This window comes from Telopea speciosissima, chromosome 7 (genome assembly GCF_018873765.1).
Source record: "Telopea speciosissima isolate NSW1024214 ecotype Mountain lineage chromosome 7, Tspe_v1, whole genome shotgun sequence".
Classification (NCBI taxonomy): Eukaryota; Viridiplantae; Streptophyta; class Magnoliopsida; order Proteales; family Proteaceae; genus Telopea; species Telopea speciosissima.
Window position 1 is genome coordinate 23,901,121 of NC_057922.1, and position 27,110 is coordinate 23,928,230.

Here is a 27,110-nt window from a genome sequence, read left to right on the forward strand (position 1 = left end):
GTATTGAACTAAATCATGTTAGAGTCTCGTATGTGTTATGGTCAGTAGTTGATGAACGAGATTCTCTTTTGTAGAATTTGGTTTGCCCTTTGACCTAAGAGGTCCTTGTCGTTGCAATAACATAACGGTTTTAGCGCACCAATGGTTGATATCCCCTCAGACTACATATCGATGTTCTAGATTCATGGTGTCATATCATAGACAAAAGATATGTTCAACATATAATCCACTGCCCTTAATTGAGGAATATCGAGGAGAGAGAGAATATTTATGTATAATCGGACAGAAATCTGGATCTATTGCAATGTTTTGAAAATTATTTACAAAGTTATTATCTAATAACACAACCTCCTTTCTTCTTCTTCTTTTCTTTTCTTTTTTTTTTTTGATTAAATGAGATATATTTACTGAAGCTTAACCAATTCCAAGTGTCAAGATTACAGAGATCAGACAACCAAGGAGAGGATATATGCCAAACGCTACGGACATTGCCCTCCGGATCAGGGAGTCAGCAATGCTATCATTCTCCATGCGAATGTGCTGGAAAGAGCAGGATACAAGAAGAATAACAAGTACTTAATATCAAGAAATATTAGATTTGTACAAGAAATCCAATTTAATTGGGCTGTCTAAGAACAAACATTAATAGGTTGCTCAGATTAGGGATTTTCTTGTTGACAATTTAACACCCCTTAAAGAGTCAAATACTTTGTAACTTCACTTTATAACCCTTTTTTTTTCTTTCCAAAGATAAATACTATCATTTAACATATGGATTCAAAACAATGACACTTTTTTGGATAAATTACAATTCACCCCTAATTTTTAAACGAAACTTAGATTACCCCCTAATTTTTGAAAACACTCAAATCACCCCCTGGTTTAGACCCCAATATGACAAATTAGTCCCTACCGTTAGTTTTATGTTGCTAAATGATGATGTCAGTCAATTAAATAAATTTAAATCTCTAAACTACCCTTGACATCCAAACATAGATTTTGAATGGTAGTACTGTACATTTAATTCTAATGTTTTAGTACAAGGGTAACATAATCCTTTCACACCAATAACTAACAGAACACTAACACCATTACAGTAGAGGGGGTGATTTGAGTTTTTTCAAAAATCAAGGGATGATTTGAGTTTCGTTTGAAAACGAGGGGGTGATGTGTAATTTATCCCATTTTTTTAATAATAACCTAATGAGAAAATTTTATTTTTGAAAAACTACATATACTCTTGACAAAAGAACAAAAACAAAAACAAAAACAAAAACAAAAACAAAAAAACCTTTATCACACAAGGATTATCCAGATCATTTAGACTGTCCCAATAAATAAATTGAGACTTTTGTTCTGCTAATTAATCTTTTAAAAGGGGCCATCATGCCATGTAGAAATGTATCATCATCAAACAATAGGCAGATATTAAATTGATCTACTTTTTCGCATGCCATCTCCATGATGTCTATTTCTTTTTAGATACTGATCTCTCTTCGAGAAGGATTGTTTTTTTATTTTGTCTGGAAAGGATTACTAATACTACGAAAGGGTTTAAAAATTTAAAAAGAGAAAGATGGCTAAACGAGACGGTTTTGAGTTGGATAGGAAATTAAAGGAGCACCAAATCCAAAAACAATTATATCTCCAATAAGGCAATAACTAAAGCTAATAACTAGATAATGTTAAGAGTAAACAAGTGAAAAAGTGAAAAACAAACGATCCAGATGCACTGAAATAAGACGATGATTAAGATACATTAAATATGTAAAATTTTTGGGAAGTATCACTAGGTATCCCAGTCATATTTCACAACTGAAACCAACACTAATTTCAAATTCCCAACTATCCCCAAGGCAGTAGCCAGAATCACCTTTTGATCTCCTCCTTCACTTTTGCTGTATATCCCTGCACAAGCTCACCCTTCAACAACAATGAACAAACTGGACTTTATCCTCCTGTTTCTCCTTCATAATTCCATCCCTCTGTAATTTGGCGCAAACAACTTATACTACCGATAGCAGCCTTTTTCACATACAGTCTCTCTCAACAAACCACCATTTGATATTAGGAAGGGGGCCTCATTTCCCAGTTTATTTGATTTAAAACGAAAATGATAATAGAAAAAGGAAAATACAACAATCATACATTTTGGCAATTTTTCTAATTTACACTGGGAATTGACTGGGCAACACCAAATGCTCTTAGACCGTGGGGATATTTTTTTTTGGGGGGGTGGGGGGGCCAAACCAACCATTTTATTTCCATAGCTTAACGGATTTGTCATGACTTGCAGAGGCAACCATCCCAGTGACAGGTGACTGAGCCACTGCTGCAATCAGGCCCTCGTGTGCAGGAACCGTCATGCTCTTGTTCTCAGCCATGTTCCACAGCTCCAACGACTGTGCACAACAATATGCAAATACAGATATCAGCAAATCTCTAATCCTTTCAAAATCAACTCCTAGTTCCTATTTCTTGGTTTATACTTGGCCATGTTTAGCCCTATTTCATGTCTCTCAAGTGGTATGCTTTGTGCGTGCTGTAAGCCACTAGCTAATGGGTACATGAAACTTGAACAACAGGATAAAATCAATGGATCTTTATTGTTCCATTCAATTCACATTTACAGCCCTCCCCTCCATTGACTCCACTGATGGAAGCTTTCTAAGTGGAAAGACAGTTGATATTTAGTCCGGATCAATGGCTCATTCAATCCATCTGGTCAAATAGTTCATTACAACTCAAAAAGAGGAATCAGTATTTGTCTGACTCATAGTTTTTATTTCAAGTGGAAGATAAAATGTGGCTAAACAGAGGTGTATAAAGGCATACATGTCGAGAGGGCAAAGAAAGGGGTGAGTGGACAAGTGGAAGAAGTGTCTGTAGTCTATGCATTTAAGAATGAATAGAGTTGAATGAAGAAACTGGATTCATGTAACTGATTCCGATTTGGTTGGGATAAGGCTCAGTTGAGTTCAGTCCAACAATATATTAATTATAAGTAACTATCTATTAGGCCAATAGGTTGTGAGTGTTTTCAATAACCAATTAACCATAATTGCCACTGCTATTCATTGTCAACATAATGAATAAAAACAGTGGAACAACGGTTGAACTACACATTTACACCATTTTTTTTATAAAAAGGGAAAAGGAAACAAAATCTTGTTTGCACTACTTTACAAAGATATGTCTGTCTTTATAGGCCATAGTTGTCAAGTCATCTAGGCGACCCAAGGCATTGGAAGGTCCTTGACGCAAACCGACACCAAGAAGACGACCAAGATACCCACCCGTCCAGGCGACCAAGGCAACCCTAGTTGTCAAGGTGTTTGGATGCCAAGGTGGTTGCCTAGGTGATGCCTTGACAACTACGCTTTTAGGTTAAGCTTACTTCTCATTTTTAATGTTTATGCTCTCATTAAAACTTCTAAACAAGATGTATCACCATAATAACGGTAAAGAATTACCTGGTAACCCCCAATCACCAAGAGTGTGGAATAACGAGGATGAAAGACACAGGAGTGGAATTTGTTCCCATTGGAGCTAAGCTCATGTATGCACTCGCCTGAAGTTAAAGACCACACCCTCACACAATCCTGACTCACAGATGCCAAATAATCTCCATTTGTATCCCAGCAGATTGAGTTTACCTCTTTTGAATGCCCCTGAGGATAAATAAATAAATGAGTCATATCATAACTAGAATGAGCTGGAATCTGATTACATTACTCAATGGTAACAATAACTACGATTTTCTCTTCAAAATCTCCCTTCGGAGTCCCTAACAAAGACTGCCCACACATCAAGAATACCTGTAAGGACTGTGTCTGCCTGTCACTCTCAACATCAAAAATGGACACAACATTCTCAGCTGCTGCTGCTAGTAGCTGCCCAATTCTAGGCTGAAACCTCACCTGTGCCATGCCTCCCTGCTATCCAGCAAATGACAGAATTAGAAAGGAACAAGAAGAAACTACAACCAAAGAGCACTAAGAACCAAAGCGAAAGTAATATGAAGGTTAAAGAACTAACCTTGAAAACCTTTGTACATGAATATTGATTGTTGACATTCCAAAAGCGAATTTCGCCATTACCATCACAAGAGCAGAAAACATCTGTCTTCTTCGGGTGGAAATCAAGTGACATCACATGTGAATTATGACCAGCATATGTATGTAAAGAGTAGCTTGGCTGCAAGAAATTGAAGTCAATGTGTAACCATTATATCTGCGGAACCATATCTCAAAAATATTTGGGATGGAAGAATAATACAAAAATATGATCACAAGAAGTTGACAGTGAAGCCAAATGCTTGAAATACACTTCATTGAAAAACTCATCACATAAGAAAGAAAAAAGATGTTTGTAAAGTGGACAACTGAATCGCATGGGGCAAAATGTTGGGCAGTTACGAAGTGTCATATTGAGAAGCTATGTGTAGTAGAGATGAGGATGTTAAGATGGATGTGCAAAAAAAACTAGGAAGGATAAAGTAAGGAATGAACGCATTGGAGCTGACTTAGGAGTTGCCCCGATCAATGACAAGCTCCGAGAGAGTTGGTTGAGGTGGTATGGTCATGTTCAACGGAGGGCTAGGGATGCCCCAGTAAGGAGGAGTGATATGATTCTGATTGAAGGAGCTAAAAGAGCTAGGGGCAGACCTAAAATGACTATAGGAAAAGTTGCGAGGAAGTACATGTATAGTCTAGGCCTTGAGCCAAGTATGACCTCATATAGGGCCTATTGGAGGGCAAGAATCCACGTAGCAGACCCCATTTAGCTAAGACTATCCTGACTTGCTGGGTTGTGCCTCTTTCCTCTTACTTTCATCTTTCATTTGTCATTTTCCATTTCTCATCTCATTTCCCATTCCTCTTTTTTTTTAGTCTGCAGTTTTCCTTACTTTGTTTTGTTTGGATCCATGAAACTGACCCCATTAAGTTGGGATAAGGCTGAGTTTGTTATTGCAGCTTGTATAGTCAGCTGCCAAGGCTAAATTTAAATTTAACCTCACCTACTAAATAAGAAAAACATATGGCAAAGTCATGTGAAGCTTCTACAGATTAAGAACCATGGTATGTACAGAACCAACCAATACGGACTGATACACTCGATACACAGGCTGCTAAAACCCAAAAATCTCAGTTTTTGAAAAAAATTCTTTTTACTCTGAATTATTTTTTTTTTCCAAAACCTAATGAATCCCATCAACACTCAAAAACGACACAGGAGGAGTGATTAAACAAGAAAAAAATTTGCACTAAAGCTCATCAAAGCTGTATGTTGAAGTGTGTCAAAAGAAAAAGTTTGATTTATTTTGCCTTGAATGTTGGGGTTTTTTTTCACTTGTTTCTGCCAAGTATAAGATTTATACCCGAAAACTGGCCTAGATTGGATAATCTTGACTTCTAATTATGTTTGTTGCTAAGTACTTATTGTTATCACTTCATGTATTTTTAATATGTTACTAGCAGAGTAGTAGTATGGTTAATGAATGTTACTTAATACTTAGTAGTATGCATAGTGCAAAAACTCAGCAAAATTTTGAATATTTTGGTAATTTCGAACCCCCCCTAGACGTAACATCATACGAAACGTCAAAACCCAAAACAGACAAATGTTTCAACCGAAATTTCACATTTCGTTTCGGAATCTCGCTCATTTCGGGCGAAAAAATGCACCGTTTCGTTGAAATTGCAGTCACTCATTTCGGTATTTTGTTCATTTTGGCCTTTTACACCCCGTAATGGCCAAGCAAAACTCACAGAAAAATATTCAATGTTTCGGCAAAATTTCAGTCTAGCCGAAATGGCCCTCTGATACGAGTTTTCAAACTATGGTAGTATGTTTATATAGACTGATACACTCGATACACAGACTGCTAAAACCCAAAAAATCCCAGTTCTTGAAAGAAAAAAAAATTCTTCCTACACTGACTTTTTTGCCAAAACCTAGGTGGAGGTTTGCACTAAAGTTCATCAAAGCTGTGCAGGTTGAAGTATGTTAAAATATAGATATATGCCTAAATCTTAAAATTTTTTTTTGGGCTTGTTTTTGCCAAGTATAACAGTTAAAATAGAAAGCTGGCATACATTTAGGAACTCTTGAATGATTTGTGATATATAAGATATAATTATGTTTGTTGCTAAGTATTTCTTGTTAATAGTTACATTGTATCATAAGCATATCCGTGCATATCAAAACATATCTAGCATCTCTCCGATATGTCTCCGAGACAATCTTAAAACTAGCGTTCTGATACAATACCCAATAATGATGCTTGACACCATGGTAAGAATGGCAAATGGAACTGAATAACTGTCACACTTGTATGTATGATTTAGCATATTTCACACTAGGTCAATGCAGATAAACAAGAGTACTAAAGCCACAAAATCTAAGAACATGTTCATAGATATTAGTCTCAAATAATCTAGAAATTTGATATATTTCTTTTGGAAATGACAACATTTTGATACATTATTGTTCCAAGTTTATAAGAAAAACTATCAAGCTCAATGGTGATCCATACCATACATACAACTTCTATGTTCTACTTTAGCCTTATACCTAAACATTTAAATAGAATATTTTTTGCAACTTTTTTGTTGTCATAGAAATTAAATTAATTTGTTGATTCAATTTTCACGGAGCCAAGTCCAAGATGTAACACTCTAATACTTCAGTTTAACAAGGTAAAGTTTTCTACGGATTTACTTTTTAATATCAGAAATGAAGAACATATTTTTAGGAAAAGTACACCCCCTCCCCTGAACTATGCCCTAATTACACCCCCTCCCGTGTTTTCAAAAATTACACAAACCTCCCCTACAATTTACAATATGTTACAAACAGCCCCAATCCGTTATTGTGTCTCCCTTAAGTGGTGACGTCAGTAAGGGCTAACTCATTTAATCCCCAAAATACCCTTGTATGGTGTAAAATTACTTTTTTACCCTTTATTCAAAAATTAGGGAAAGCTTCATCTTCTTCCTCCTAACTTCCATTCACTGCCGATGTAAGCTTAACCAATGACCTGCAAAGCCTGCACGCAACCCATCTCTCCACCCCACCCCTGCTGCCGGCGCAACCCATCTCTCTGCCCCCAACTCATGCTCCCTCCCCACGCTGCCATCTACCCCGCCAGGGAAGAAGAGTGTTTCTGATGTTAGAATCGAGAGGCTGCAATACAGATACAGATCGTTCGATACGAGAGATCCGATAACGATGCCTCAAACCATGATTGAGCAGTTGAGCTCTTTCACAGTTTCACCAAACACAACACACTAGAAGTAGAATTCAGAAGCTCTTCCTTCTCATCTCTTGTTTTCGTCATCGTTCTTAAACCTCATCCGTTTGCACCAGAGATAACTATTGGTTCTAAACTTCCCTGTACCACCGAAACTCCGTCCCTTCTCAGCCTGACCAGTAGAAGTTATGGAAACGATAATATGGCCATGGCAGAAGGAGAAGGAAGAGACAACCTCAATCACATGCCGAGAGCAAGCAAGCATCAAAGCACACAACACCACCAACAGCAAAAGAGGAGAGTCACCCCTGTAGTGCGAGTGCCCATTGGTAACAATGGTAAGTAATAGCATAACTGCGAAAATTTACAAGTGGAAGAAGAGAATGACCATAATTGTAATGAATGTGATTGTTGAACAGTGCAACAGATGATGGAAAAGGTTATGGAGGAGGAAGAGATGTCTGAAAAGAGCTACGGGAGCTTCCTTAGACGAATTGCTCGAATTGCTTTGCCGGACAATATCGAAATCAAGAAGATAAAGGCAGAAATAAAAGATGGTGCGCTCTACAAACATGAGTAGATTTGACCTGGTTCATTTCTCAGGCCGCTACCATACCCAAGGCTTCTGATGGACTAACCATCGACGGCATCATCGCTATTCAATGGCCAATGCTTGATGAGAACTAAGGAGATTGGAAGAGCCAATGCAGCAGCCATCTCTCAATCGATTCAGCTAATTAAGAAGTGGTTACAGGTGCAACTGAAAGCTACTCATGTTTACAAATTTTAAGTTCTGTCACGGGAGAATTCATATTGTTTCTTCTGATGAAATCACCTTATTATATTTGCTTAAGACCCTGAATTTAAATTTCATGAATTTTTCCCCCTTATGTTTGTGATTATATGGTACAGAGGAAGAAAATGGTAGTTAGGTTGGAAATGCAATCTGCAGAGCTGATAGGGCTGGATGCGATGATCAAGTTCATACTGGAAAGATTAGCCACGAGCATTAATCACTCTTGGGAAAGATGAAAGAGGTGAATGGATTTGAGCTAGAATTGCTAAAGCACACTGATATGCTAAAGCTTGCACAAGAAGAGAACGATGGGCCCTTGCTTCTAGGCCTGTATTCCATCTGCTTCTTGTTATCTACTCAACCCTCACCTGAGCTCCATTGAAAGAATGCCACGAAATAACAAATTTATATCTGTGCTCTCAGCTATGTGGTTTTTGAATCTACTCATAATTTGAAATAAGACATCCATTTTCCTGGAACATCACAACTACTGTCAATATTTGGATATGATTTTACAAATTTTATCTCTCAGATAGACCAAAGGGAGAGGAGGAGAGATAGGTTGCGCCGGCAGACGGCAGCAGGGGTGGGGGCGGGGTTGCCGGGAAAGGGTTGAGGGGAGAGCATGAGAATGTTTCGGTTGAAGATGAACAAAAGGGCAAAATGGTCTTTTACATTTCACAACTAATGCCTGCCTAACACCATCAGCCTTAGAGGGTACAAATGTAATTTTTGAAAACAAAGGGTAGGGGGTGTAATTCTCCCCATATTTTTTATTAAAACTTCCCATGTGTCTATGGATCGGTAGATAATCCATAGATCTACCACGTAAGCTTAGTTAATACCATGGTATTTAGGAGGAAACTTCTTTGCACTTTTCAATAATTTCAACAATCTTTTTTGAGAGGAACTTGATGTAGCTCGAAGGAGGAGAGAAAGAAGTGGGCCCATCAAGCCCAGCAGGCCATCAGTATTGGGCCAGCCTTTTGGGTGTAGTTTAGTCCAGTCATGGGCCTAACTTCAAGCCCATTGGGTGATCAATCAATAAGTTCTTGCATAGGGGGAGACAGCTAGTGGTGGAGGGCCGGTTAGGAAAGAGAGGGGTAACCTGAGAGGGGGTCACAGAGTTGCAGGGGAGGGGAAGAAATCACATAGGAAGAAGAGAAAGGGGGGGAGGGGAAGCTCGCACACGCCACACAGGCTCACACCACACAATTTCAACGTCAATTCATTCTCAATCTGTCCAATACGTTGGTTACAAGCATATAAATAAGAAAATAAAAGACTTAAACAAGGAAACAACCTCCTAAGATTCCTAACCAAAAATAAAGACACTAAAACTTGCAAACGTATCCCACTTCTAAAATAAATTGAATAATATAAAGTAAAAAGACATTATTTTCCCCAAATAACATAAATTCCTAAAATCCTACTATATCCAAAAACTCAAACTGGACCTAGTTCATCTCCGTCTGGATACCCAAACTGATGTAGATCAAAACTTGAAGAAGACCAAAAGAGGGGGGGGGGGGGGAGAGAGAGAGAGTTACTGTTCACATGAACAGTATCACGAGTCACTGTTCACCTGAACAATGAGTTGGGGAATGATATGGACTGCTGACCTAGAGGATTTATTTTTGGTGTTTTTTTATTATTACTTATTAGACACTTATTTAGTTTCCTATTTGAGTTGTAATCCTAATTGGGAATCCTAATTAGAATCTACATCTAGTTTCTATTTTATAGGTTTTATTAATTAGTTTCTTCCTTGGATTAGAATTGGGTTGCTTTTGTAATTGGGTTATTATAACTAAATATGAGGCTGAATAGAAAAAAGAGAGGGATTGAAGAGAAAAAAGCTATTGATGAAGCTGTGAGATGCAGCAACGGTGAGATACCATGGGTGAGAAGCCCTAGGTGAGAGGATGATGGGCTGAGACTGAGATAGCTGATCCTATTTCCCCCCTTCTATATCCCTTCTTCTCCTTCTTATCCTTTATGTTCTTCCTCATATGTAAACAGAAAATAGCAATAAAAGAGTTTTAGTTATTTAATTTTTGTTCTTTTTGTTGTATTGATCCTGCTGCAATCGATCTCCTGTTGGTTTCCCTGGTTCAAGATCGACTATTGCATTACAAACGGGTTTGGTTCGGTCTAAAGTAATGCACCTGCATCAATTCCCCCGGTGTTGAGAGAAACTCGTGGACGAGTTTTGCAGAACGGTATAAATAAAAGCTCATGAGTGGGGGCTATCAGCTCCTTGTCTGCAACTTGAAGAAAATCTAAATTATTAAGCTTTGGGGTTGTATCCATGGCTGGAAAATTGTGGGGAAGAACAACCTCATGGTGGAGAATGACTTTCACTTCACTAGCTTCCATCATTACTTGCTCGTCAATCTTCTTGCCTTCTGTTGTCATATCAGTTGTTCCTGTTGGGTCTGTATTATTGGTGCTGCCTCTCTCAGCTTTGAGCAAACTTCATCAACTAACCCATGAAAAATGAATCTTTGGCACATGTGAAAAGGTTGTAGGGTGCACAAGTTTCTATCATGATCAATGATGCCTTTTTCGTTCTTCTAACCATTCTCAACCCAAATTTAATAATGAACTGAGGAGAATCAAACACTTCACAATATGCACCGTCACAATATTGAGAAACAGAGAATTCAACAAACACATAATCCTCAGATGATCTGGTTCGTCTTTGAGAGCATCTCGATCACAGAGCACGAGACAAAATTGCTGCTTTTCCTTTCATCAATAAATAGATTAGCAAGCATTCCGTTGGGCAAGCGAACTTTCAACCAAAACACAAAGGAATCCATGGCCATACTTGTATTTGGAATCGCTATGGGCCCACACAAATAAGAGGATACTCAAATCAAGGAGATAGTGGCAAAACCCTTGAATAAAACGAAGTTTATGGTAATAATAAGTCATAAAGGATGGCAGTACCGTGAATATGGGGAGTTCTACTCTAAACACAAAAGGAATGTCACGTATGGTGGGAGGGGTAAACTTGGATAAGGGAGAATGGAAGGGGCAGTTTAGGAATAAACAAAGTAAAGAATAGAGATAAAGGGGAATCAGGGGGAAGGAATGCAGTCGAACAAAGAAGGAAAGGGGGAGGAGTGTTCGTATAACAGGTTACCATGGTGGAGTCTCCTAGTTGGAGTCTTCTACGCCAAACCAGCGAGGAAAACGTTGTGCTGCGACAAAGGAGGGGTGGAACATGTCTTCTACCAGCGGAACAATCAGTGGCGGGAATGGCAGAAGACTTCAGACTTCGACAAGAAGTTTGAGTCGAACCAGCAGTTGGAGAGTTCGAATAGGACTTCGGCAAGGAGAATGCGACTTTGACAGAAGAAGACTGACTCACAACGGGAAGTTTCAAAACCAGGTACGTGTTTTTTTCGCTCGCTGGCTCTCGCTTTCTCTTCTCTTCTCTTTGCTCTCTCTTTCTTTTCTTTTCTTTTTTTGGGTTATTACTAGCGAAACCCTAAAGCAGGGAGGGAGAATCAATCGAAGATATTGGAGAAAGGAAGGACAGTGGAAGTGACCTCTGGGAATCGTGGGGAGAGTTTGATAGCAGGTGATTGGGGAGTGGGAGGGGTTTTTTTCTCACTGGCCTGCCCTATAGAGTATAGTTGTCAAGGCGTCCAGGCGGTTTTGTTGGGGCCTAGGCGACCTCCGCCTTATTGCAAGGCGCCTTGCACTGGTATACCCCCCCTATCTGAATCCAATAAAAATAGTTAAAAAAAAAAATTCCAAAAGGATAAGGCGGTAGGTGAAAATTTCAACTTTCTTATGCTGAGGTTTTTCTCAAATCTAAAAATTCTATAAATCTTAATATGGTAAAACATTGCTAAAAACCAAAAGTACGGTAAAATATTCATTTGCTTTGATATCTAAAAAAATATTTTCATTCAGAGAGATTTTGACAGCATTCGTGCATACCAAATAAGGTTTGACTGATCATAACTTCTTCAATATAAATCAGATTTAAGCAATTTTGGATTTGTTGGAAAGCTGGTTTTGTGCTCTACCTAATACTAAAAGTCTCATGTAAAAATAAAACCATCTTACTAGTCAAACTTCTTATAGAACAAGAACATTTCTCTAAACTGAGAACAATTTAGTTACTTACAGATAAGATCATATTTTCTAAGAATAGTATAGACCAAATGTGAGACTAATATAAACCAAATGTATGTTTGATTGTTTCAAACTTCCAATAGTTTGCTTCGTCAGTTTTGCAGTCTTCTAGTTCTATGTTGATTTTTGATGACTTGATATGGCTTAATATTGATTTTTGATGACTTGATGTGACTTAATGTGGCTTAATGTTGATTTTTGATGATATAAAGTATATATTGTAGCATACTAAATAATGTTAGAAAAGGGGGAAATGAAAAATAACACTTGGAGGCGCCTTGGGTTGCTTCACCGCCTTGACAACTATGTTATAGGGGGTGGGATCAAAATTTTGAAGGAAAGGGGGTGGTGGGGTGTTTTCTGTATAAATCGAGGGAGATTGGGGTGTCAGGAGGGAAGTAGGGGCTTTATTGTGGGTTTTTTTTGTTTCTCTTTTTTGTGGTTTTTGCTGTCATAACGGAGGAAGAAGGGAAAGGGAAATTGAGGATTGTGGGGAGAGGGCCTGTTAAGTATAAAGAGGGTGGTTTTGATAACACGGATTTTTTTTTGTCTCAGCTCTTGGCAAAAATATTCTATCGTTAACTAAGCAAGCAAGATGAATGGAATGGGAGAGAGAGAGAGATCAATGGGAAAGGATGATGGATCCTTCGGCTCTAATACCAAATTGGTGTAGGGCGGATTAGGAAAGAAAGGGGTAACCTGAGAGGGGTCACAAAGTTGCAGGAGAGGGGGAGAAATCACGTAGGAAGAAGAGAGGGGGGGAAGCTCACACACGCCACACAGGCTCACACCCCACTTCTTCAACGTCAATTCATTTTCAATTTATCCAATACATTGGCTACAAGCATATAAATAAGAAAATAAAAGCCGTAAACAAGGAAACAACCTCCTAAGATTCCTAACCCAAAATAAACACTAAAACAAGCAAACGTATCTTACTTCTAAAATAAACTGAATAAAATAAAGTCAAAAGACATTATCTTCCCCAAAAACAAAAAGTCCTAAAATCCTACTAGATCCAAAAACTCAAACTGGACCCAGTTCATCTCCATCTAGATACCCAAACGGTTTGGTTCAGTCCAAGGTAGTGCACCTGCATCAGCTAGCTCCTATCTTTTTTTTTAGTTCCTATTTTCAGTTTTGGGTAGATAATACTTAGATATTAGGAGATCTTTCCTTCTTATTTTATTTCTGGTTGTACAAGTCCTCCACACTATGTATGGGACTCTTTTAAGTTGTTTCCCTATTTTGTTTATTCCCTACAGCACACTACATATTTGTAAGGGCCCCTAGAGCTCAAGCCACAATATGAATGCTATCTGATATGCTGTTGATGCTCCACAGTCTGTCCATCGAGCTCCATCAGAGGTTTGAAGATTTGAGGTTGAATCATACTGCAGCATCAGATTTCTGGCAGAAACTTCAAATAAATGTATCTCTTCATCCATCCATCAGTTGAAGGCCTCCTAATATCATGTTGGCCATCTCCCTGCCTCCATTCGACAGTGTTTTCAAGTCCACCCCTTGGCTAGAAATCCCTGTGGCTGTAATGGTGGAGGGCAGGTTAGGGAAGGGGAAGATTCTGGGAGGTCTCAGAGTTGCAGGGAGTTGAAAGAAAAGATCACATAGGAAGAGGAAGTGGGGGGCGGGCAGTGGGGAGAAGAAGATTCCACAGCCACACGGGCTCTTCAAACTCAACTTTTAATTCATTCTCAAATCTCTAATTCTCTGATCAGTACCAGCAAGCATATAAATAGGAAAGATAACCCTAATGTAATTTAAAACAGAAATAGAAACATATCCAACTAGGAAACTAGCAAGTTACCGTCCTATGTATACAACAACAACAAACTCAGCCTTATCCCAACTTAATGGGGTCGGCTACATGGATCCAAATAAAATAAGGTTGGGAAAACTAAGGTCTAAACAAAAAGGGGAATAAAGAGATGGGAAAAGAGGGATAGGAAATGAGATGAGAAATGAAAAATGGAAAATGACAAACGAAAGATGAAAAATAGAAAGTTAACGAAAGATAAAAGTAAGAGGAAAGAAGCACAGCCCAGCAAGTCCGTAGGATCTCAGCTAAATGGGGTCTGGTACATGGATCCTATGTATCCTACCCAAAATAAAAGATTACATAATATTGTCCCAAGTAAATTAACTTCGTAAAATCCTACTAGATTCCAAAAACTCAAACTGAACCTGGTTCATCTCCATCTGGGTTCCCAAACAGGTTTGGATTGGTCCAAGGTAGTGCACTTGCTTCAATTCCCCCACTGTTAAGAAAAACTCGTGGGCGAGTTTTGTATAACAAGAGAATCAGCACCATTCAATCAGCACCCACAAATATCGACTTTGATGGGGCGATGATCCAACGCATCTCATGATCAATCGTCACGATCTTGTGATGGTCGTTAGACCATTGATCAATTCTTCAATTGCAACCTTGATCAAACCATATACTTCAGTTTGATCGTTGCTTTCGTTGTCCACATTTTCTTCAACCTCTGATCCGTCTTCTGAAGATTGTATCATGTTTGACACCTTATCATAGAAGGTGTTATTACTTTCGTCAAGCTCCCGACAACCTGTCTTCAAATCAAGAAGTCTTGTTTGAAATTTACGGAAACCATCTCTAATCGAAAGGATTAAATCATATCGATCAACTTCCATGATATAGCCTCAGGTTCGCCTCTGCTGTAAATAAGTAGAATCTCAAAGGACTATTGGGAAATCAGAATAAGGAAGGATGAAATAAGGTTAAGAATTAAAGATGGAGGGCAATCTACGAATTGAAGCTAAAATAAGGACAAGGTGGAATAAAGGGGCAGTTTTGGACAATCACCATAAAGGGAAATAATCCTTTAAGTACACCAACATGGGTGTCAACAGAGTTATGTAGGGGGGGGGAACAAAATGGGAAAGCTGGGGATAAAAGTGGACTTATCGAGGAAAGAGTAGATGACTTCGACCTGGAGTCTTCTACTGTCGAACTAGAGGGAAACCAGCAAGGATGACGCTGCTGCGACAGAGGAGATGTGCGATGTGAGGAGAGGCTCGATTCTCACGCCAACCACTCCAGATATGGAGAATCGACTCTCTATGAGGAAGTCGACGAACTGCGATGGTTGATCCGAGTGCGATAAGGTGTCGAAATCAGCACTATCTCTTACTGTGACAATGGAACAAACTGGAGTGCAGAGTGAAAGACAGAAAACCAGGTAAGATTTTTTTTTCAATTCTTTGCTTCTCGTTTTCTCTCCTCCACTCTTTTTTTTTTTTTTTTGGATGCTCCTAGAAGGGATCGAGGGCAGTGGGGGTTGAGCAAAGGTGTGAGAAATAAAAAAATAAAAAAAGGAATTTTGGATGCTGGCGGAACCCTAGAAGGGATCGAGGGCAGTGAGGGTTGAGCAAAGCTGTGAGAAATAAAAAAATAAAAAAGGAGGTGGTGGGAAGGGTGTCACTGGGGATCGAATGGATAGGGTGGGAATGACAGTCGAAGGGGGATTTGGGTTTCTGTTTTAGAGAGGGATTTGGGATGGGGTATGGTTTCAACTTCTCTGTTTTTTGACGGAGTTCTTTTTTTTGGGTTCTCTGTTTCAGAGAAGAAGGGAAAGGAAAAGTTGGGGTAGGTTGGGGTTTCAGTGGGGCCGAAGGAGAGGAGTGGGAGATGGAAAGTGTTACGCAGGCTTTTTCTTTTTGGCTGATATTGGGTGAACAGTAATAGGAAGGGAGAGAAGGCAAGGAGAATGGGATGAGAGAGATGGACAAGGAAGGAGATGGATACTTCGGCTCTAATGCCAAATTGGTGGAGGGCCGGTTATGGAAGGGGAAGATTCTGAGAGGTCTCAGAGTTGCAGGGAGGGAAAGAAGAGATCACATAGGAAGAGGGTGGGGAAGAGAAGAAGATCGCACAACCACAGCCACACGAGCTCTTCAAGCTCAACTTTCAATTCATTCTCAAATCTCTGATTCTTTGATCAGTACCAACATACATATAAATAGGAAAAGATAACCCTATACGTAATCTAATACAGAAATAGAAACATATCCAACTAGGAAACTACCAAGTTACCTGCCTATGTATCCTACCCAAAATAAAAGATTACATAATTTTCCCAAGTAAATAAACTTCCAAAAATCCTACTAGATTCCAAAAACTCAAACTGTACTCGGTTCATCTTCCTCTAGGTTCCCAAACGAGTTTGGATTGGTCCAAGGTAGTACACCTGCATCATGTAAGTTACTAAATCTGTGTTTGAGTTTGTATTTTTGAACAAGTGCCCTTACTTGCAATCCAGCTATCATCAGTGGCTGAATTTTTTAAGTGTTCAAGGTACCCTTACTCCCTACCATTGACAGTGATTTGAGTCCCATCATTGGTGACCTAGACTGTTACTGCTGGTTCTTCCTTAATATTTCGGGAACTAGTTTATAATCTCAGTTCTGGTTATCTATTGCAACTGAGAGTTTGAGGATTTCATATTGGGATTATTATTTACTGTTTACATCAGTTTGACAGTGTATTGACCTAGCGATCAAGGGTTTTTCCGATTTCCTGTTGTTACGGATAAATAAGGGTTATACTTTCCATATCACATTACCCATCGGTCCCGTTATTGGGTTGGGTGTAACATGCTGTTTAATGAGCCTAGTCCCATCAGAACTAATGTTCGATCATGATCCACTATTTGGCCATAAATCCAGGATTTATTAATATATCCATAAATACATGAACAACGAGCTTTTCATATTAATTACAACTAATGGATTAAAAAATAAAATAAAATAAAATGAGGGGTGAAAGCAGAATGAAACTCCCTGTTTTTTTCTTTATCCAAAGCATTTTGTTATCTTTTTTATTGCTTTAGCTTTTAGGGATCTTAGAAACTCCCTGGTTTTTTCTTTATCCAAAGCATTTTGTTATCCTTTTTATTGCTTTTGCTTTTAGGGATCTTTGTCCTTTTATGATGCAGGTCAAAAAAAGAGATGCCCCCCCCCCCCCAAAAAAAAAAGAGATAGAGAGAGAGAGGCAATAGTGGAGTAGGAATTGAGAGCAAGTATATGTAATACTAGGGTATTGAGCACAGTCATTTATTCTACTATTTGATTTCTTCAATCCTACGCCTATCATTCTGCTGAGCTGAAAAAAAAATAAATCAGACCATCAATTTACTCTGTGGGTTCCAACTGGTTTTAACTTTGAGACGGACAGATCAATCACAGTCAAATTGGATACAGCGTGTCAGACACTAGAGTGCAATCATAGTACTAAAACTCATTCGGTCAGACCGAAATTGGCGAAATTTGGCCGAAACAGTGCATTCTTTGCCTTGAGTTTCAGTTGGCTATTTCCGGGGGGGGGGGGGGGAACGTCTGAAATTTCGCCCAAAACAGTGTCGATTCTGGATTTCTCTTGCTGCTTCATCTCGGCCATGTCGAAATTAACAAAATTAGCAAAATTTTGCCAAGATTTCGGCAAGTTTTCAAACTATGAGTGCAATTAGCCAAAATGACAACAGAGCCCATTTAATTCCATATTGTACTCGGATGACATTCAGTCACAGGAGGATGCTAAAGCAAACACTAAAAAACAGGGGAGCAAGGGGTAGACAACAATGAAGAAGCAGCATTACAACTGCACAAAGTCAATGCATGTGAAAGTCACAGTGCTGTGGCTGGCAAATTTACAGGTTTTTGTACAATTGGCTCTGTAGAAGATCAGGACCTAATGCTACGGCAGAGAATGGTGAGAAATGACTAGCCACTACATGTATGAAATGCAATTAGTATAGAGAGGTACCGGGAATTAACCGCAATCCTTCCAACAAACAAAAACAGAAAAGGGGGGAGGAGAGAGAACAAGTTTAAATGAACAAAGAACTTAAGAAAGGACTTAACGATATCCACTAAAATATTGCACGTGAAGGAATCACAAAATCATCAAAAGAGGTTAGTGTAGGAAGGTGGAGGTGGAACCACTACCTCTGTTGCATTCCAAAGTCGCACAGTTCTATCAAATGAAGATGTAGCTAGCTGAGTTGAATTTGGTCTAAAACGAATATCTGTAATGATAAGAGTGTGTTCCTCTGGAGTGCTCTCCGTTTGCAGAGTGTCCATGTTCCAAAGAACAGCCTACTGACATGAAACACAACTTAGTATGCACATATTTTTCCTTTTCTAAACTTTTTTTTTTGGTATTGGGTGGGGTGGGGGGGATAAAGTAAGTGAATGTCCTACATAAGGTCCTCAGATAGAACCCAATGAATAGTTCTGAAATATACACATTTACACATGCAGATAATCAACAATTTGAACAGTTCGCTTAAATTACCATGACATATAATGCTACATACCTTCTTCTCGTGTCCTGCACTAGCCAACAATTTTCCATCTGATGAGAAATGACAGCAGACAACTTTGCCATTGCTTGTCCGTATGCAGCCAACTTCACCGAAGCTAAAACCTAATAGGAAAAATTCAACCATTGCACATACAGAGGTCTACATTTACCAATCACAAACAAGAAGCTGGATTACCCTTAGTAGATTCTGTATTATGCTCAGCTGGACTTCGTTTTAATGTGCCAAAAAGATCCCTTCCATCTCCTTCATCAGGCGAAAGAAATGAGTCCACATGATCATCCAATGAACCAACATCTCCAAAATGTTCCATGTCCTCCTGTAATATGAAATCATGTGAGCAAAAACCTATCTGGAAATGACAAATGCTTGCAATAACACAGAAATGTTCAACTTTCAATATGGAGAGGAATTCCCAATATACTAATTCCAACAGACGACACACTTGATCATGAATATTTGGAAATATCTTAAATAATTTCATTTCACATGGCACATCATTTTTCCCCTCTTCACTTGATTGGAAAAGCTAATATGGTGTTAAAAATTATACAGCTACTCTTAAATAAGAGCAAAAAAATATACCAGCTGATTTGAAGATGATGCAAGGCCTGTCCCATCTGGACCATACATCATCAAACTTTTTGACATACTGCTGACATGCGGTAGAACACCAGGCATAGCCACCGCATCACCAGGTGTATGAGTCGATGGAGTAGATGGTTGGGAGTTAGGGGAAGGGCCCACTGTAGTCCCAGTACCAGTACTGTTAGCAGCTCCAGAAGAAGTTGGTTGTTTCCTTTTTCTGTTATTCTGCTATACAATAAATCACAAATGAAATGGATCAGCATAGTCTAGGGGGAAAATACTTTTTGTCTGTGAGCTGCCTCTGTTGCTCCTTCAAGAATATTAATTTTTAATGGAACATCTGAAGACTCAGGAAGAGGGAAAACAGCATTTTATATTACAGTTTAACCTGTTGCAGTTGTTGTTGCTGTAGGTGATCCTGCTGTTGTTGAGAGGAAGACTGCTGCATCTGGGCCATTTTCATCTGTTTGAAAACTCCCGGAATCAGTACTGATTCCAAAGCAAAGGACTAAACATACAAGTTAAACTAGCAACTACTTGGCCACCATTGCAGTTAAGGGCCTCTAGGCCAGTGGCACAATGAAATATTGTCCATTTATTTCATTCCTCTAAACTATGCATCTAATTACAATTTCTATCCAGTGATCCTTATTTACACCTCTACCCAAGAAACCACTGTTAAGTATCAAGAAGAAAGAACTAGTTGCCAGTGCCTGAGTTTAGAGACAAAAGAGGCCAGAAGACGGAGTTTGGATGTTTAGGAGTTGCCAACCCAAATATTCACATCGAAGTATAAAATGCATTGCCACCTGTGGACCCCAGGCCATTCAAAATTAATTAATTGCCCCACTCGTCCTGGCTCGAGTTGCACCACTAATGTGGATTGATTCTTTTCCAATTTGACTAAGTGGTGTTCAATAAATTAGAAGTTTCTTTGAGGAGGTGCAACTGTGTAAGACAAATTACTTGGTCATTCCAGCATCAGAACTAGCGCTGCAAATGGATAGAAGTTCTGAATTCAATCCCTTACACTTAAAACATGAGGATTCAAAATAGAAAACACCAATGATTTTAAAAACCTGGAATTCGTATCCAATCAAATTAACAGATGTTAACCACGTGTGTGTGTGTGTGAGAGAGAGAGAGAGAATCGAGGTCTTTCAAAATCAGGCAAAAACAGAAAAGGAAAAACATGACAATTGAACAACATCATCAGATTCAAGAGAAGTAAGAACTCGCAAACACAGAGTAGTAAGCTCTCTTCTAACCCTTCCTTGTACACACACACACACAGGGCTAGCATGAGTGCATGACTAAGAAACCCACGTATTGATTATGTGAGAGAGAAATAAAACAGATCAAAACCAGAAAGGAAAGAAACATGACAAAACAAAAAATTATAACCCAACCATATCTAAATAGAAGGGATTTTATAAATTCAAACATGACAAATCAGAATGGTGCTTAGGGAATTTAAGCCCCTTAATTATAGATTAATTTCATCCTTAACAAATACTAGCAATATGCCCAAACGCAGAATGGGCACTTTATTAGTTTTTAAGCTTGTTTAAAAAAATAATGCTTCTATTAATATTATTATTTTGAAGAATAATAATCTAAACTCTCACTGGATTTTTCTGAAGATCTTCATAAATAAAAATTATACATCATGATACAAATTAAAATCTAATAAAATTTTTGAATTAAAATAATTATTACATATATAACTAATAGGATAATCTAATATTTTATGACTAGTTATAGCATTAGAAATAATAACCATCATACATTATCCATGACACAATAACATTAATAATTATTCCTGACACGAGTATTTTTTCCATTCTCTAATTTTGCCAATCATTTTCAGTTTACCAAGTTCATGAAAATTCATTGCATATATAACAGACATCAAATACAAAGCCATTAACGACTATTTGATCATTAACTATTAGGGAGGGGGATCGCTGCCAGGCTGTGTGGCTCCCACGCAATAAGAGCGCACGTGTGGGCATCCAACAAGGGTGGGATTTTTTATTTCACGTGGGGCAGGGCGGTTATTTCGCCCTTCCTGTGTCTGAGCTCAGGTGCCACGCAGCCCGGCAGCCTTCTTTTTCCTAACTATTATTTGATTTTGGCAATAATTATGAGATTATATTCAGTTACAAGAACAGGAAAATGTTATCTACCCTTATTTAATAATATGCCATACAAAAGAAGACCTCAAATATGAAAAATCATAAAAGTACAAATAAATGATTGAAGGAGGGATTTCAGGAGACCTAGTGAAATCCACTTAAAGAAATGGTATGTGAGGGGGGATTTAAAAAAAGGCAATTTTTGGTAGTTATTAATGAGAGTTTTTAGGTTGTCAAGATTTTAAAAGATTTAGTTTAAATGAGGTATAATAGGTGGCAAATGAGAGAAAAACAGGATAGAGCTGCCATCTCTCTTAATGCTGATGCGGAGGAAAGAAAAGTGGTAGGTTTCAGGGTTTGCTAACTACACTACTTTTTTTTATTTTTTTATAAGTAGCTACACTACCATGCTAAATTGCCATATCAGGCGTAATTTCCAGTTAAGCACATCATATGTCCACTTATGTTAGTATAAAATCTATACCAAAAAAGATGTAGTTTTGTCAGACAAGGTCCATGCACATGCATACAAAAGCACACACTAGTGTTTTTAGGATTTAATCAGTACTTGATCAAATTGAACTAGGTCTGGATTCAAGCTCAATCATATATCAAGGATTACTATATCAACCTTGATCCAATCGTGAGACCATCCATTGTCATCTCTAAATTGATCTGATCAAAGAAGATACCAATACCAAAACATTTATCCTCAAGAATAAATACAAAGCAGATATTTTTGTATAAAATCTTACACCTTAACACTCCCAACCCTACAAATTGTATTTAAGAATAAATTCCTTTTCCTATACTAGGCTTAAATAGCTCATCGAAGCACTAGCACATGAAATCTGAACTGCACAAGAGAAGTTCCATGTGACACTGATCATTAGGTTCCAGGTCATCTACATAAGTGTCCTTAATGCTAACCTTCATGATATATTCTGCTTGATCTTGAGAAGGCCCTCTAACCTTTGGTGAACTTGATTGCATGGGCGAACCTATAGATCCATCATTTCCTGTAGGTTGACCAACTTTTGAGTTCAAGTTACTCCTAGGTAAAACCCTAAATCTTCGAGGATCCATATCTCCATAGTTAGGTGCACTACCAAGGTTGCCTTGTGCCTGAGCCTGTGCCAAGTACTGTTGCTGTTGCTGTGGAGTCAAAAGCTGAAATTGATTCGGGTTCTGTGTAAATGGCTTTTGTACTTGTGCACCTAAATTTGGCCGTATTTGATCAATGCCCTGCATAATTAAAAGACTGCTGGTCAAACCGCTGATGGCAACAAAAATGGCAACAAAAAAAGACAGATAAAGCTCATTATACAACTTACATGTAACGGCCAACCCTTCAAAGGAAGACCACTGACACCTTGGCTCAATCCTGAATAGGAGGAGAATACATATTGAAGAACATAAGTTAATTCTTTCAATCAATGAGATTGTTCTCTTTCCAGATGATCAATCATACTCACCTGCACTGCCTAGTCCGGATTTTGACTGTATAATCCCCTGTCCATAAAGCGATGATGGTTCCATCGGCAAAGATCTTTGGTTTACACCCAAGTTAGGTTCTGCCTTGATGTCCTACAAAGCCAAAAGAATATGACTAAAGTTCTATGAAGAACTGAAGAAGATGAACAAACCAAAAAGGAATAGACAAGTATCCAGAGGGAAGAAGATATTGTTCATTTATTTACAGTTGTCTGTTGTGTTCGTGCCTGCATTTGCTGTAGTGCTGCAGAGACAGTTCCCGGGTTACCTTGGACCAACTGGCTGTGTCAGCAAGAATAGCAAAAGAAATGAACAACTTCATCCCAACCTGAGGTAACAAAAGAATGTGAACCGACAAAGTTCTATTACCAAAGAGATTACCCTGGATGAGTGTTTGCTGATTTCAGGAGGGCAATCCTACTAGCATCTAGAAGTTGTGGCGGCGCATCTGAATCCATTGAGTGAGGATGTTTCATTCGTTCTTCATACAATTTTGCTGCCAAGACACTAGCATTAGACTGTCCCAGCATTCCTTCAGAGTTCATTGCATTTATCGGCCCACCAAGCGAAGGATGATTAGGATCTCTTCGTTGCAATTGAGCATGCCGTTGCTGCATAAGTTGCAAGTGCTGCATTTGCATCTGCTGTTGGTGCTCCCTCGCCTTGATTTGTTGTGACTGAGCAGCATAAAAAAATCTGGGTTGGTTGCACTACAACACTCAAATAAAAAAACCTTCTAAAAAGGGAACATGAGAGGCATGTATACTCAAAAAGGCACCTCTATATAAGCTGCAGCAACCTCGGAATGCTTCTCATTTGTCCTTGCAATGAAAATGTCCCAGAAGACGGACCACCATTCAAACAGAAATCCCCCAGGAGCATCAATTGCTGCATATTCAAGCTCTAAGTTAGACAAAACGTTGTCTTCAAAGATTCCATTGCTCTCCCTTAAATACCCCCTTCAGTAAATTAATTTCCTTTTCACCTTTCACTAGACAATTCTATCACACATAATTGTCCTTAAAAGGTTTAATTTTTCTCTCCTTACACCAATCATGTAGTTTATTTTCTTTTTGACAGTTACTTTAAAAAGCATAGATGCATGTAAGTAGGAATTCATATATCTGATATAAACTAAAAATTGTTAAGCATCAGTAAGCATTATTACCAACTGGATCTGCAGCAACCTTTCCTTCGGTCATGAAAGCCTTTGCAGATGCATGCAGATTTCTTTTCAACAAATAATCATAAATGTAAACATCGAGCCTGGTGAAAGTTAGATGCCAAAATCAAAATTACATTAGAACTACACCAGTGGTTAAAAAGGGCAAAAAGTTTTTTTTTTTTTTTTTTTTTTGGGCGGGGGGTGCAAAAAAGGTAAACAAGTTCACCGCTGATTTATCAGAGAAAGCATGGATTTTATTTTTCATCCTAATTATTGAAAAAGGAGTAAGACTAGTGCATACATCTTATCCGCTTCCCAGTTACTCTGAGCCATGGCCAGATTTCCAACCCAACAAAGAACATAAAAAGTCAAAAGAAAAAAGCTTAAAAATAGATCAGAAGAGCTGAAACGATCACACCTTGCAGCTGCAAGAACATCCATCCACGCGTTAGATATATTACACAAGAATTTCAAACAACTTCAATTCAAACAAGAAAATTGACCAGAAGCATTGGGAAAATCTTGCAGAAAGATTACTTCTTTAACAACTTCTTTCATACTACTGACCTCTGATCCTACTAACGAGACGGATCACAGCCTACATTACCGATCCTGGCTTCCAGGCAACACCAATTTCCATAGCCCGAACCCTAAATCCACTCCAACAACTAAAAATCACTAAATCTTTCCCAAAAACAAAAAAAGAAGGTAAAAATTTTTAATCTAAACGCATGATCATCGGAACAAGAACAAAGACTCACCAAGAATTTTGTAGATAGACTTTACCTCAACCAATAACTAGAATGTTTTGGTGCAAAATTCTTACGCAGAAACTACTGTGAGAAGGCAATTTCATATCTTTTACCAACAATTAGGGTTTTTCATTCAGACAAAGAAGTAGCTGAATTAAGTAGAACTGTTCGCCCTTTAACGGAGAGAAAAATCTCTCTCTTCGTCTTCTTCACCGCCTAAAGAGAAAATCAAAAATGGAGAAAACTGTTTATTTAAGCCAAGCTCTGTCCGAAGCCCGAACCTGAGTGGCTAACCTACGTGGCTTGGTTTCGTAGGCATATTACGAAGGCCCGAAGCTCGTTAGCGAGGTAGGACTTTAGTAGCTTCGGAACAGACAGATCGTAAACATCGAACGAGTTTCGGCGAAGGATAACGGCCGGTTGGTCTCGTGGTAGCTTTCTATTAGTGACGTCAGACACTGAGAAGTGACGTAACATGCTCGAGGTTTAACAGGACGGCTCACGAAGTAATTTTGTTGGAATTGGCGGGTGATTTGCTGATTTTGGTAGAGGACAATTACCAGATTCAGTCGTTTAGATTTTTTCGGTCTCCAACCTTGCTGTAAATGACGATTACACCCTTTATAATCCGAGCCGGGAAACTACGTTATTTTATATATTATTTTTATGGGATGGGTATTTAGGGAATTTAGAAATTTTAGAGGTTACTTGTGAGAATATTCTAATCTTTTAGCTTGGGTTTATTATGTGAATAGACAAAAAAGGACCTTTTCTATGAAGGGTGCTGCATAAGGTAATGCCTGCGGTGGATATAGTTGAGGGTTGATTCTGTACTTGGATTGAATCCTCAATCCCTACCTTGACTCTTTGTAGAAGTCAGCTGTTGAGAATAAATTATAGGGCAAAATTATCCAAATCAGTTTCTGAGTGCAAATATTTGTCACATGGTCTATAGAATGGACTCAATTTTTGTTGACAAATAGATTCAAAGGTCCCTCTCTCTGTGTGCTAGGTTTCATTTCAAATGAAATTCGACATGTGGTAAAATAGAGTTTTAGAAATCTAGGGACTATGTGAGAGGATGCAAATGATTGAAAAAGCAAACCATGCATGAACATACATGAATGATACTTGGTTGAAATGAATTTTACCAATAAAAAAAATTTATCTAGTTGAATTTGAGTATGGTTGAATTTGAGTATGAAACTTGACAAGTCACTTAATCCATAAGATGAATAATTTGATTTGAGGATCAATTGGCCAAAATAATTTACTTTGCTTTGGGGGAGAATCAAGGCCGGGTATTTTAAAATCATAGACCAACCCTTAGTCCTTTTCGCTCAACCCAAACCCAACCCGGCCCTAGGTTCTCAGCCCAGTCCAACCCAAACCAATCCTAATTGGGCCGAGCTGGGTCAGGTTGGCCCTGATTAACCCTGATTTGCCCTGATTTTTTGCCATTTACATCGTCCTATGCATTAAAAAAATAGACACATGTGATTGGGCATTTGTTTGTTTCATACTCAATTATACTTTTCTTTGGATTAAAAAACCTAACCCAATCTAAAAATTGTAAATATTTTTGTTTAATAGATAATTAGATACTAAACTAAAATTGTAAAATTTAAACAATAAATTGTAAAGCATAACCTAACATAAGGTCGGGTTGGGCTGGGCTGGGCTTAGACCAAAGCCTCAACCCTGGCCTAGCCCGACCCTAACCCAAGGCCTAAAAATTTCAACTCGAACCCGCCCTCAGAGTTGAAAAATCTAGCCCAAGCCCTGTTTGGGCTCAGGGTGGGCTCAAGTCGATAGGGCCAAACTTACACCCCTACTTTGCTCAAAAATATAAAATGTCTGAAAAACTTATCAAGACGGACCGGACCGTCTAAACGAATTTTAACCTAAATATTAAAGGGATCAAAGGAGAGCCAACTGATCCATTAGCTAGTGTATATATATATATATATATATATATATATATATAGAGGGAGAGAGAGATACTTTCAATCTTAGATTGCTCTTTCACTTATATAATATATAATTACTAGTCTCTATGGTGGCACGTTTAACTTTATTTTTTGGCTTATTATCGTTCTTTTTCTTGTGTTTGTTCCTAATATAAACTATGGTGGTTATTACATTCCATCTCAATTTGATCGATATAAATAGAGTTGGAGGTACGAATCGTCATCTCACCTAATTCGTTTTTTTTCTCTGACGGATGGTCAAAATTTTATCTGGGTTTAGATCCTACTAAGAGATTCACTAGAGAAAAGAGGATTCACTAATAAAACATTACGTGATGGTTGATTCTTACTTGGTGAGCCTCCATATTATATTTTAAAAAAAACAACTAATGACAATAATAAACAATTTTAGTAATGCAAACCTATAGCATAAAT

At 38.3% G+C, this 27,110-nt stretch overlaps 1 protein-coding gene across 4 annotated transcripts; it reads right to left on the reverse strand.

The window, feature by feature from the left end:
* Positions 1 to 2,137: 2,137 nt before the first annotated feature.
* LOC122667716 (transcriptional corepressor LEUNIG_HOMOLOG-like) lies at positions 2,138 to 24,656 on the reverse strand. Of its 4 annotated transcripts, none has more exons than XM_043864109.1 (19): positions 24,521 to 24,656; positions 24,255 to 24,378; positions 23,957 to 24,054; positions 23,567 to 23,676; positions 23,170 to 23,465; positions 22,995 to 23,070; positions 22,770 to 22,881; positions 22,629 to 22,678; positions 22,404 to 22,539; positions 22,225 to 22,313; positions 19,545 to 19,619; positions 19,154 to 19,381; positions 18,746 to 18,887; positions 18,563 to 18,672; positions 18,192 to 18,341; positions 4,039 to 4,197; positions 3,819 to 3,935; positions 3,474 to 3,671; positions 2,138 to 2,402 (listed from the first exon to the last, which is right to left on the reverse strand). In XM_043864109.1, exons 2-19 carry the CDS (start codon positions 24,284 to 24,286, stop codon positions 2,259 to 2,261), a joined length of 2,322 nt encoding a protein of 773 aa, XP_043720044.1. In that variant the 5' UTR covers positions 24,287 to 24,378; positions 24,521 to 24,656; the 3' UTR covers positions 2,138 to 2,258. The 4 variants fall into 4 exon arrangements, with proteins under 4 accessions (XP_043720044.1, XP_043720043.1, XP_043720042.1 ...); XM_043864108.1 differs by having other exon boundaries at positions 19,545 to 19,623; positions 22,223 to 22,313; XM_043864107.1 differs by having other exon boundaries at positions 22,225 to 22,539.
* Between the last annotated feature and the right edge of the window lie 2,454 nt (positions 24,657 to 27,110).

Excerpts from the sequence above, each read along its gene's own strand:
- LOC122667716 (XM_043864106.1), bottom strand. The coding sequence starts at position 24,286 with ATGGCTCAGAGTAACTGGGAAGCGGATAAGAT. Across the intron at positions 22,540-22,628 it reads TGAAGGGTTGGCCGTTACAT|GGCATTGATCAAATACGGCC; the intron begins GTAAGTTGTATA and ends TTAATTATGCAG. Across the intron at positions 4,198-18,191 it reads GACTTTGGAATGCAACAGAG|CCAAGCTACTCTTTACATAC; the intron begins GTAGTGGTTCCA and ends AATTTCTTGCAG.